The sequence below is a fragment of the Leishmania martiniquensis genome, chromosome 17 (genome assembly GCF_017916325.1).
Source record: "Leishmania martiniquensis isolate LSCM1 chromosome 17, whole genome shotgun sequence".
Taxonomy (NCBI): Eukaryota; Euglenozoa; class Kinetoplastea; order Trypanosomatida; family Trypanosomatidae; genus Leishmania; species Leishmania martiniquensis.
The window spans coordinates 215,499-228,366 of NC_090152.1; the positions used below are offsets into that span (position 1 = coordinate 215,499).

Sequence of the window (12,868 nt, forward strand, 5' to 3'; positions counted from 1 at the left end):
GGCGTCGATGGAGGGATATATACATATATGCAGGTGTGTGTGTGTCTGTGTGTCTGTGTCTGTGTGACGCATCGCTTCCTTTATGCACACACAGACACACACACACACACCATACGAGGCACCATATAGACATAGAGGAAGGGGGAGCGGAAAGCCGAACGTTTCACATCGAACTGCCCGCCTCGGCCCCCCATTAAGGCATGCCCGTGTCCCCCGTTAGTCTTCCCGAGATCTGCGTCGGCTGCACCCGTGGAAGATATGGTGTGCCGCTGGCGCGCCTGACGCTCTTGAAATGCTGGTCGTGACGGCGCGCACACTTTCCGATGGTGACTGCTGCAGAGAGCCTATGGCGGGCGCACGAGCGGGGAAGTGGGTGTGCTCACGGTGTACACTGTGCGCTTCACAGCCGGCTGCATCGGATCGCGCTTCGCCAGCTGCGGCACTGGACGACTGTGGCGGCGCCGTCTGCGCGGGCGCGTGAAGAGAGGGGGCACGAAGTCGGCACCCGATGACCTCCCCGCAGCGGAGACGGGTAGACTGAATATGAAAGCACTGGCGTCAAGCGGGAGATGCGCTCGCCGATCCTCCGGCAGCCACGCCGCCTGCCCCGCGGCGGGCGGGGACAGCGGGCCTGCAAGCCTGCCGGTAGTGGAAGCGTCATTCAAGTGCCGGATGCTCCACCGCTGCTGCTGCTGCCACGTACGGCGCACGCGCAGCCATGGGCGACGCGTGATTGAGCTCATTGTATTTCCAGCGGAGAAACTGAAGGGGCCATGCCTGTTCAGGCCGGCCTTATTCGACGACCACCGGCGACGTATCTCGCTCGGCGTCGCCAAGTAAGTCAGCGTGGGTGGGGCTAGGGTGTCGCTAATATACGGCGATGACTGAGTCGGCGCCTCCTGCCATGGGCACACTGCCGGATGCTCAAAGGCGGGACAGGGCGCGCCGAGGCCGGGGGAGAGGCTGTGCCCTCCCAAGATGACGTCAAAGTCAGAGTTCGCACCGCTTGTGGGCACGCTGGCAGGAGTAGCGGTGATGGGCACCTCGTACAAGTGGCCACGGGCCCACGTGTCGCGCATTCGTCTTGCCATCACCTGGCGCAGTCCCCCTCCCATGCTGTTCTTGCGTGTCGAGTACCACACGCCGCCGACCGCACGCCGAGGAGCCCCGGCGCTGCTTAAGGTTCCTCCCGCGGTAAACCGCTGCGCGCCGCAGGAGCCCTTGTACAGCACCGACGCGCCTTGATCGAGGCAAAGGCGGAGCTGTTGTAGCGCGATCTTCCGCTGCTGAGGCTTGTTCAGCGCCGCCGCAGCAGCCGAGGGAGGACTGGGAGGCCTCGCGCGAGCACACTCCTGCGGCGTCGTCGAAAGCCACATGGATCCCTTCAAAGGAAAGATGCTCAGCCCCACCATCGGCAGCCCGGCCACCGCCAACGCCGCCGCTCTCTTAGCGAGCGGAGTGACGGCGTGGTCGTGTGGGTATGCAGATCCATGCGCGATGATAGTGGGCAGGGTCGGGGCGGGCACAGGGGAGGAGTAGGCGGTGCCCGAGATGAGCGGGCAGCCACTTCCAGAAGACGGCACCTGAGATGGAGAGAGGGGCGGCAGTGATGGCCAGACTCTCTTGGCAAGTCCGCTAGTGGTTGGGTGCAGTGAGACAGAGGTCGGCTTGAGGGCGACGGCATGGCTGGCGGAGTGGCTTGGGTGGCAGTTGTCTTTGACATTAGTGGTGTTGCTCAGATGTGAGCCAGCAGCACCTCTTTCTAGCAGCTTCGCAGGAGCGCCGGTGACGCGCGCGTTGGTGATGGACAGCCCCAGCTCCCGAGTCTTTTCGGGGATCGACGCTTGAGAGGCGTTGCCGTAGCAAGCAGAGGCGGGACCTGTGCTGGAGGCCGCGGTCCGCGTCAGCGCACCGTGACGACGGTTCAGCGCCGGCGGGTACGCGGAAGCCCACTTAGGCGTCAACAGCGATGTACTGTCATGCTGTGACTGCGCAGCGTATGCGGCCGCGAGACCGCCACCGGCCCGCTTGTAGTAGTACCGCTGAGATGTGTGTGGCACAGGCGGCGACGGACGCTCGCGTTGCAATGTGAGGTTGATGTGGTGAGTGGAGGTAGCCCCGCCGGCTGCCTGGCTTCCACGGCTCTTCTCTGCTCCGCTGCTCATCAGCTCCGCACTACCACTGGGCATAGGTGTCGCCTTTGGGGAGGGGCTGAAGGGCGGCTGCAGCTGCGTCGCTGACTGAGATCCTCCGGCTGAAGCGACACGGGATGCAGTACGTCGATCAACGGCGATTGACTGCTCGTCCTGGTGAGCACCAGCGCGCACAGCTTCGCGGCGGTCAGCGGGGAGAGAGGGCGATGCTGACGATGGCGCCCTCAACGGTGGGTGTGGTGGGTCACGGTTGGGGACAGCAGCGCCGCTCTCCTTCGCTGCGCGGCTGCTTTCGCCGCCAGCGGCTGCTTCAGCACCCGAGGCTCTACCCGAGTTGTTACTGCTCGCCAGCTGGTCCCTATGAGTGCTCGCATGCGGGGACTGCTGCCGCGGCGGCGTCGACGAAGCAGAGCGGCCGCCGCGTGACGGCTCACGATTAGCAGAGGTCGAGACCTGGTCGCCCTCTGCAGACCCGCCGAGAGCACGCACAGCTTCTTTGGTCGTAGCATCGACTGCATCGTCGTAGACGCCGGCGGGCAAGCAAGAGCTGTTTGGCGCCATCTTGCTCTTGACACTCTTCTTTGACTGGTCGTGTACACGCATCTGCTCGTCAAGAGCTGCCGACGAGTGCGGAATCCTCTGGCTACCACCGGCGCCAGCAGGCGTCGACGACCCCGCTGGCGGTGCGCTCGCTGCAGCAGCGGCAAGAGCATCGATCAGTTGAGCTTGCAGCGCAGCATTGGCCGCCCGCGCGTCCTGCAGCTCCTGCGACGTGCGTGTGAGGAGTTCTTGGAAGTCGGACAGCGCCGACGCCAACTCCGCAGCGGAGGTGCCGCCGCCGGTGTCGCCCTTCGAGGGGCACGACGGCGCGACCGCCTGAAAGGAGTTGGCACCAGAGTCGGGATGGTCCCCGCTGATCTTCTGCTCGCCAGACCCAAGTGGGGGCTGTGCGCCTTGGGGTTCGGCGCACTTGCTCGAAGCCCTGGTGCCGTGTGATCGTGAAGAGGTAGGGGAGGCCGTCCGGGAGTGTACTGCCGATGAGGAGGCGCTGCGTCTACCCTTAGGCAACTCCACCTGCGATCTGTTGCCGCTCGCTCCGGTCGCACCGCTGGCGTTGCCGGGCTTCATCTTCTGCTTCGACTTGGTCACTGCTGTGAAGGACTTGGAGGGACGAGCGCCGCGACGTTGTGTATCGGTTGGCGAAGACGCTCCGCTACTCTGCGTTGCAGAGGCCGATGCGTCTGGCTTCGCAGGAGACGCAGCGCGGCTTTCTGCTGGCGGGAACGAGGCCGCACCTGTTTTGTGGCCCCGCGCGCGCAGTGCAGGAGCAGCAGCGGCGTTGAGTGACGCAAGAGAGTGTGGTACGCCGCTTTGGCCGTCGCCGTCTGCAGGCGCTGTCAACAACTTGCCAGTGGCCGGGTCAAGGTGCACCTCATGCGCACAGTGCGGGCACATTACCACGCTGGGCATGACGGGCAGCGCAGCCATTTTCCCCGCCACCTGTTGGTCCTCTACGGCTGCTAAGCTGCTCTCACTGGCCAGCCGATCCTCGCGACGTGGCGTATCGGAGGCGACTTGGAGCGGAGCGGCGGTCGACGAGCCCGCGGCACTGGCTCGGTCGCTAGATCGGGTAGTGCTAGGCGGGTTCGCGAGAGAAGTTGGGGCATCTTTCCAGGATCGAAGCTCACTCGCTGGCTCATCCTCCGCGGGAGACGCCGCCTCCGCACCGTTCCAATCGCTGGTGGTGGCGGGTTCCGAGCGGCCCTTTGAGGACGCCTTCGTGTCGGACGCGCCGGTAGCACTGCTGCGTTGTGCCTCAGACGCCTCGGACGGTCCTCTGGCCCGCTTAGGCGGCGGCGTCGGTGAGCCGGCCGTAGCCAGTGGCTCCGCTGCCTCTGTAAAGGCTGTCACCTGCTCCCCCTCTGCATAGCCGCTATCCTGCCCGTCCCTACTAATCAGCGAGGCAGAGAGCAACGTGGTCGAGGCAGCACCTGTAAGAGTGTCCTTTCGAGGCGCCGCTTCGCTTGCCCGCTTCGCTGCGGAATATGCTTTACGGGCCCCTCTTCCGGAAGGTGAGGGCAGCCCAGGGCGGTCCTGCGCAGCTAAGCTGCCAGACTGGCTACGGCGCTGGTGCTGCCGCCCTTTACCGCCCAGCACCGATGCGGTGGAGTTACTTTTGCGTGCCAGAGACCCCCACTCCTGCGGTTCCTGAGGCCTCCTCGCCTGCTCCACCTCTGCTACGAAGATGTTCTCCTGCTGCAGTAGGCCAACCATGCCTCTGCCGAATCGGCTCATGCTCTCCCGCAGCGACTGCGCGATGGCCTGGGCAAATTCTGGCACTCTGGCCTTGCGCCACTCCGCGCGCACCTCCGGTAGCGTCAAGCGACGTCGCATTACCTCCTCTTCCATGGCGCTAAGGAACCCGACGAGCTCAGCGCCGGTCTGCAGTGACATGCACTGTGCCTCAACGCAGAGCGAGAGATCCTGCTGCAGCCGGCTGGCATCATCGATGTGCGTCTTTGTCAGGCGCTCTTTCAAGCGGCGGACCTCGAAGGCGAGGGCGCCGAAAGACTGCAGCGGTGGCGGTGGAGCCTCGGACCCGGTAGTCGTACCGCCTTTGCCGTCTTCGCCTTCATGGCCGGTGTACAGGTCCTCCCCCGTCTGGAGGTTGACCAGCTTGGCGTAGACCTCCTTCTGCTCCCCGGCGAAGTACGGGGTATGCAGGCAGGCGTGCCGCGCCAGAGTGTCCTCCCGAAGCATCGCCTCAGCCTCGTAGGTCTGCAAGGCAAGCTGCACGTGCTGGTGGTACTGCGTGTGTTGTGCAAGAATGGAGTCCTTCTCCTCGCCGAGGCGCGACAGCCGCCCCTCAAGGTCGGCCATGTTCAGCTTCATACGCGCCTCTTGCGAGCGCCCCTCCACATCCGCGGCGATACGGTCAAGCATGCGAGCCGTATACGTCTGCGCGCTCCCGCCCTCACCACCACCGCCGTCCGGCTGCCCATCATCCTCGCCATCGCGTGCACCGTCCCTCGCCCCATTCGCGGAGCCGTAGCGGAACTGTCCACACTTGCCCAGCTCTCGCCGTAGCGTGCCGATGACGGCTTCCTTCTGCGAGATAGCCACGAGACTCTCGGCAACGCGGCTCTGACTGAGCTGCAGCTCTTCCTCCCTGTGTAAAAGCTTGCCGCGCAAGGCGTCGAGTGCTGCGCGGCCCTGGGCCACCTCGCGCCCCAGCTGCTCCACAGTCACCTCCAGTTTCGCCCGCTGCTGGTGCAGCTGCGTGTTACGCTCCTCTGCTTCACTGTTGCGCTTCTGCAGCACAGCGTACTCGTCTTTGAGCTGCAGCATTTCTTGGTGAAGGAGGGAGTAGTGCTGGTTGCGGGTGAGAAGGTCAGCCTTGGTGCGCTCCAGCAACTGCTTGGTGGCGGCAAAGCGGTTCTGCACGGCCTCGAAGAGCTCGAAGGAAACCTGAATGGCTGGTACGGTGCTTGCTGGAGGGGCACCGTTGCCTGCGAAAAGGCGTTGCATCGTCTCGTAGTTGGGGGTGCCAACCACATCCAGGAGCTTGTGGTACTCTTCCGCTTGCTCTGCCACGCTAGAGGTGATACGGGCGGTGTCACCGGCCGCCGCAGGGGCTGTTGAGTCAGCACCAGCGGCAGCATCTTCCTGCGGCGCCACCAACGTCACAGTCTTTGCATGTCTCCACAAGAAGGGCGCATCGTTAGTGGCTACCGCAGTGTCCTCCACCTTTCCGCCGCTCCCTCGTCGACCACTTTGGTCGCTGAAGGGCATAGTAACTCCAGCGCTGCCACCGGTGGGGTGTGGAGGGTGCGCACGAACGCACCCAGGAGAGGAGGAATGCAGAACGTACCTCGCCCCCTCCCCGGTCGGCAGCGCGCCGGCGCAGATTAGCAAGAGAGCGCGAGGCTGTCGTCAGATATCGTACAGAGGGCGAAGGCCGCGAGCTCAAAAATGTAGCATTCGCAGAAGAGGGGGAGTTGTGTGTGTGTGAGAGGGGGTGGGGGAGGGGGACCTGTCAAGGGCTGGGCCAGCAGATGCTATGTACAAAATCGTCACGATACGGGGGCACACACCTGCACAAGCACACGCACGCACACGTGCGCGGGAACGCGTGCGACTGAGTGCGTGGGCGAGACACAATGAAGGGGCAAAGCCAGCGACACGTTTAGGCGCACTTGAGCATGCATCACATACACATACAAGGATGGTCGGGCCTACTTCGTGCTGAGTGAAAGCTGCCTTGATCAGTGCGTAAAAAAAAAAAGGATGTGCGCGGAGACAGGGGTCACAGCGGGAGTGAAGAGAGAGCGCGCGTAATTCTGTGCACAACATATATATATCTATATATATAGATATAGATATATGTACAGCAATGAGAGCCAGAGCACGAGCGCCTGTGTGGGAGCGCTCACGTATTGCCTAAGCGTGTGTGTCAGCCACGGCAGAGGGAGAGAGGGGGGAGAGGGAGAAGCGAGAGGAAGCATGGTGAATGCAGAGAGGGGGAGAGGGGGCTGACCTCGCTGTTGCGTGTGCGCACAGCTCGGTCGGCGCTCATCCGATGACGTGGCGTGGCGTGGGGGGGGAGGGGTCCGCGCGCTCTTATACCTCCTCTTCTGCTCCCATAGAGCCCGTCACAGTGAAGACCTTTGTGTGCGCGCGGAGGACGACGAGGTGGAGCTAGGCAAGCCCCTCACGCATACCAACGCAGACGCGCGCACAAGCTGGCATCCGGTGGTTCGCTCCACGAGGGGTACTTTATACGGCTGGCAGAGGAGCCCTTTCATGAAGATGCTGCGTTGCACTGTAAGCGACCGCCAATGGTGTGTGTGTGTGTGTGTGCGTCCCTCACGTGCCTTCATTTCGTCAAGCAGATGAAGGGACAGATGCGTGTTAATGGATGTCAGTACCCGTCCCCTTGTGCACGCTCGTAGCGGGCAAGCGTCGTCCACACCTACTAACCTGCTCGCAGAGCACACGCCGTACTGAGCACAGCGGAGTGTGAGGCCTCCTGCCCCTTCGCCCCCCCGCCTCTCCACATCGCTCTCTTGTGGTGGGCGAGTAGAGGGAGACGGAGGCGGGGCAGCCGTATAACAAAAAGGGGGGAAAGGGCGGCGACGTTGCCATCATGGCTGCTCCGAATGTGCACGAAAGGGGTCGCCACAGACATCCACCGACGCGTGCAGGCCTCTCCCCCTCGACTAATCCCCGTCACCACCAGCCACACTCGCCCGAGCAGCGCTTGATCGCCCTCCCTTCCTCCGTTCTCAGGCAATCTGCCCTCAAGGCCGCCCATATCTCCATCACCGCTGGCGCAGTGAACGTGATGGTGGCAACGCTTTTCATTGCGTTGACGATCCGCACTTCCACTCCTCCTTTGTGGGGACGCTTTGCTGAATCAGGGGAAGGGGGAAGAGGGGAGGGGGCGGCCATGGCAAGCCGACCGGCAGCGCGCGGGCAGCATAGCTGCCGTAGAACTTCCCCACTCCCGTCATGCACCGCCTCGTCGCTTTAGCTCCTGCCAGTCCTGCTGCATCTGGCGGCACAGCTGCTCGTAGTGCATCTGGTGCGCGTGAAAACGTCTGTCGACATCGGCCAAAGTCTCTGCAAAGAGGGGGCCTTGGCTAGGATGCGCGGGCTCGCTTGCAGGCCGTCGTGGCAGCGCCCCAGCCGCCGGTTTCACCAGTAATGCCGTCGCCACCGTGATGTACGTGCGATGCGCCGCATGCACTTGTCGCTCAAGCGAGCGCACCTCGCCAGGCTTTGGCGGGGCAGAGGCGGCATCAGACAGAGTTCGCGGCCACTCAGATGCGGCGGGAGCGCCGGCGGTGTGGGGGGAGAGCGCCTTCTTCTTATCATCTTCCGCGCAACACAGCCTCCGCCACGCGCCATCCAGCACAGATAGCGCTAGGGAGTCCCACGACAGCACGCGCGTCGTGGGATGGGGCGACAGCGCCGGCCACGGTGCATCTGCAGGCACCTCGGCGCATTTGCGCTGCGGCGGAACGCGCTGCAACATCGCCGCAGCAGCAGTCAAGTGGGACCGCCGACTGTACGCCTCAGCCACCTCCATATAGCAGCCGTTCGACTCGAGAAGACGCATCGCCTCCCCGAAGATCGTTTCTGCCTCCGCCATGTCATCACCAGGGCTGAAGAGAGCAGGGAGCACCTTCGCACTCCGCTGTGGTGTCGGCGCCGCCGTGGCTGGGGCCGAGGGAGCGCAGTTGACTGCGCCAGATGAGTCCGTGAGGTGCTCCGCTGAGGATCCCCTCGCGTGAAGGCGGCGTGCACTAGCACCATCTGCTTCGATGCCCCTCGTCAATGTTCTCGCCTGTTGAGATGCGCCCCACCACCCCAGCAGCCGGCGCGCCGTGGCATCGTTCGGCTCCAGTACCCTTTGTCGCAGCAGCTCCTGCACGCGATGGGCAGCGCGGGAGACTGGAGTCGCTTGAGGAGACCCAAGCAGGCTTGCCGAGGCGTCCGAAACGTCACAAAGAACCACCTCGAGAAGTAAGTGCTGAATCCTCGGCTCCACAGAGATGGCGGCGCGGCGCAGGAGACGCACATAATCGCAGAGGAGCCCCTCGAGTCGGCGCCGTCTCGGCGACTGCTGCCAATACTCGGGGTGGTGCGGCAAATAAGATGACTGAAGAGCTGTCCATGTAGGAGCAAAAACATTTCGCAATAGGAGCTGCTGGAGCTCCGTGGAGCTGATGGTGAGCCTGTCAGATACCTCCGTGTCGGTTGCGCATGCAGCATCGGCCCTGCCAGACGCCCCTGCAAGCGCCAAGGCATTCCTTCGCGCCGCCTCGTCGCAGCACGCGGCAAATTCGATTTCAATCGTGAGGTTCGCCAGCACGCACGTCCAGAGGTCGCACAGCTGCTGGCCTGCAGCCCCCAGTGTGGCCACGGGGGCCGAGAGCAGAAGACGTCGCAAGACATCAACCCCTGCGCACTCGGCGTGGTCCGCGTGGAGCGGAGCAGCAGCGTTGCCACTGCCATCAGTCCCCGACAGCCCAACCACCTGGCTGGTTAGCTCACGCAGAAGACCGACAAGAGCACATACACTGCCGGCACTGCGGCCGTTGATCGAGCCGGCCGAAAATCTTTGGCGGCGCCGGCACAGAAAGCTCACGTACGAGCAGACAAGCCCACAAAGTGGGTTGCTCTTCAGAATGTCTGCGTCGAGGGCGTGCCCCCGCTGACGCAGCCAAGGGTCCTGATCGACGCGGTCCATCACGCGGCTTGCGTCCACGAGTAGACGCCACTCCGCCAACCGCACGGCGTCTACACGGCACACGCGTAGAGTTCCGTCTCTTGCATTAGTCACCAATGGTATTCGTGAGCCACCCAGCCACTGATGCTCACCGTAGTTGACCGGCTTACTGCCACTCCGCTCATCTTCGCTCTCGCTTGCGTCTCCCTCTTCACCAGCCACAGCCACGGCAACGGCAGCGCAGCAGTACAGTGGGTATGTAAGCGGTGCAGCATGAGCGACAGTGGCAGCGGTGGTGGAGGTTGGGTCCCGCGCCTTGAAGCCCAGTATTGAGCTCGTCAAGACAGACAACAGAGAGGCAAAGTCAGCTGAGGGCACCTGACGCTGCGATTCCGCTTTCCTGTGACGCAAGCGACGGCGCTGTTGTTGCTGCTGGTGGTGCCCAGTCGCTGAGGCGCTGGTCGTGGTGACCTGCGCAGCGCTAGATGCGGCAGGCGGTGGATAGGTCACTGTCGGCTGTGAAAACAGCGATGCACGTGACACCACTGCAGAGGCGCCGTCGACGGTGTCCGTGGTGCCGCTGCTGTCGCTGTGGTGAAGCTGAGAGAGTTGAAAAGGACCGTAGCCGCGGATGCCCATCCCTCGTGACACTGGTGTGGTACCTCCCACGGCTCCCGGTGAAATCGTGGGCTCAGAAGAGCAGTGCCGCAAAGCAGCGGTGCTGGTTGCGGCACTCACCGCGGAAGGGTTGTGTGCCTGCAACCCTGCGCCAACGGCACCGGGGGCCGCCGCCCTCCACACGCAGCACCGCGCTGCTTTGCAGTGCGAGAAGACACACGAAGGCTTCGTAGAGTTTATTTGCGGCACAGTGCTGCAGTCGCTATCTGCCAAGTCGTACACAGCCGACCGCGCCGTGTCTGGGGCGTGAATCACGATGAGGTTGTCCATCACCTGTACGCAGAGGGCGACTAAGCTGGGCTTCTTCGGCAAAAGCAGGGCCGGCTCGCAAGCCTCCACAGCATCAGGCACGACATCCTGCACAGCCGCTCGCGACGCACGAGGCGCAGGCGAGACTACCGCAGCCAAGGAGAGCCGCGCGGCATGTATGAACGTGCCTCCATACACCTCGGGCAGCGGCGCAGATGCCGTGGCCCACGAAGCCGCTGCTGCGAGCCGCCTGAAGAGTGAGTCGCTGTCTAACGCGTCAGCAGCCTCGGCTGCTGCGCCAGAACCGGTAGCGCCCCGACCTAGCTCCCCCTCCACGGGCGACGCACCGGAGGAGAGGCCGTCGCCGTGCCCATTGGTGGGGAGGTACATGTATAAGTTCATCACGGGGTCATGACGGTCGCCGGCAGCGCCACAGCCGGAGGGCACATGGTACACCCAGAATTGGCCGTAGGCCGTCAGCACCCCCAGCACCGAGGACAGCCTGTGCGAGAGCTGCGGAGACTGGAGAAGCGTTTGCGGCAGCTCCGATAAAGCTGCACTCGCAGCGCCGGGGGCATCTCCAGATCGTGGGGTGCCCTTTATGTGAAGAGTAGCGCACAGGCTCTCTGATAGAGTGAGCTCGGTGCACGTGCGCAGCTCCAGGGGCGAAGAGCTCGCCTCCGCTTCCCCACAACGCTTCGAGCTGGGCTCCTCGTCTAACGAGGACGCCCTTCGCCTCATGAGCACCTTGATCGGCTTCACCACCGAGGGTCGAGCGTGGTTAAGGCTCAGCAGCACACGGCTCCCCGCATCGTAAGTGCACCAGTCCGAGCGTGTGACATAGCGCTGCAGCACGCTGATCGACACAGCCGCTGCGCCATCGTTGACGTCCCCCCTGATAGTGGAGGGCGTCGTGAATGATGAGGAGGTGAGTGAAAGAGCTGTCGCCGCATGCGCGGGGGAGAGAGACGAAATGGATGGCGTTTCTCCGTCAATGCGACCCTCTCCGCATGTGTCACCGGTCCCGTATGAGAGGGCAGGCGAGAGCTCCTCGGGCGCTGGCGGGAGCAGAGGCGGCTGAGTCGTAAGGGCATCGCTGACTTGGTGGCGCACCCGGATAAGATCGACGGCGATAGAGGAAACGCAGAGTAGATGGTGATCAGCGTATGGCGGCGACACTGTCGCTGTCGAAGCAGCAGTAGCGGCAGTGGCAGCAGCCGCAGTGTTGTCGCACCAGCAGAAGAACCTCACCGGGTACCACGCTTCGCGGAAGCGCAGCGTGTTGGGTGCGCACACTATCTTTGCGAGTGGTCGCGCTAACGGTACTGCAGAGGCGTCGATGCAGTCCACACCTTCAGGCAGTACAGGGCACTCCATGATGTAGACTGCTGTAGCCGCTGTAGGGGCGGTGCAAGCACCGTCATCAGAGGTGACCGATGCCTCCGAAGTCAGCCCTGTGGCTCCAGTGCGGCTGAACGAAGACGCAGACAACGGCGGCGTCACTAGCGGCGCTACCGGCACTGCTATAAGCGCCGAAGCGGAGCAGCGGACCTCCTCGCGCGGCATGGGTAGGCGCCGCGGCAGGCAGAGCCCGCTGGTGGATGCGGTGGTACAGCAGGGGGTCGAGAGAGGAGACGTCCACACCTGCAACGGATTTCCCATACGCAGGCATGCCGCAGCTGCGGCGCCGTTGGTCGTGGGAGCACAGGGCTGAGGTACGGAGGGAGAAGGGCGAGAAGGCGAACAGAGAGGCGCACCACGCGCATGCGTCGAGCAGCCGTGATGGTGCTTTGCAGAAGCGGCCGATGACGAGGCTTCGGCTGGGCGAATGCTGCCGTCGTGGGCAGCCGCAACGCTATTCTTCTCACACTGTGGACTTCTCTCCAGCTCAGATGGCGCCACAGCGGCAGCAGCGCTCCACATTAACGGCACAAAGAGAGTGATGCTGTCCTCGCAGACCAGAATGATGTCTTCGGCGGCGTCATCCAGGTGCATGGCACGCACGCGAAAAGACGCAGACGCAGGCGCGGACCTAGCCAGGGTTGATGTCGTGGCGGCGGCCCGTTTATTGGAGAGGCTGAGCCCCAGCTGCTTGATGGAAGACGGCAGCGGCTCGCCCAGCTCGATGAGCGAGGGGGCATCGGCGCCATCGTCAGCGCAGCTGTGCTCGGCTGACATAGGCATCGGTGAAACCCGTCGAGCGACCCGACTGGGCGCCACTCTGCGCGAGCAGAAGCGAAAGGGGCCGTTCCAGTGAGCAGAGCGACCCACGAGAGCGAGTGGGGTAGGGGAAGTGCAGAGGAGGTGAAAGGGGGCTGACCGCCACGCGCCCACGTGGGTGAAAAGAGGGAGAGAAGACACACCCTCCGAAGGCGATCAAGTGAGGTGAGGTGAAACGGTAAAGGTGCGGATGTGTTTGCGCGTCAGGGAAGCAGAGAGAAGCCCATTTGCTGGCCGGGTGTGCCCATATCAACGACACAGAAGCCGCTCTCTCTCTCTCGCATGGACGGGGGCAGAGACGGAGGAGGAGGGGAGGGGAAGCGATTGGGTGATG

At 63.6% G+C, this 12,868-nt stretch overlaps 2 protein-coding genes across 2 annotated transcripts; both read right to left on the reverse strand.

The window, feature by feature from the left end:
• Window positions 1–344: 344 nt before the first annotated feature.
• LSCM1_05523 (uncharacterized protein) lies at window positions 345–5,945 on the reverse strand (the record flags this gene model as incomplete). Its single annotated transcript, XM_067322977.1, has 1 exon — window positions 345–5,945. One exon carries the CDS (start codon window positions 5,943–5,945, stop codon window positions 345–347), a length of 5,601 nt encoding a protein of 1,866 aa, XP_067179612.1.
• Window positions 5,946–7,662: 1,717 nt separating this feature from the next.
• Window positions 7,663–12,492, reverse strand: LSCM1_05524 (uncharacterized protein; the record flags this gene model as incomplete). Its single annotated transcript, XM_067322978.1, has 1 exon — window positions 7,663–12,492. One exon carries the CDS (start codon window positions 12,490–12,492, stop codon window positions 7,663–7,665), a length of 4,830 nt encoding a protein of 1,609 aa, XP_067179613.1.
• Window positions 12,493–12,868: the final 376 nt, after the last annotated feature.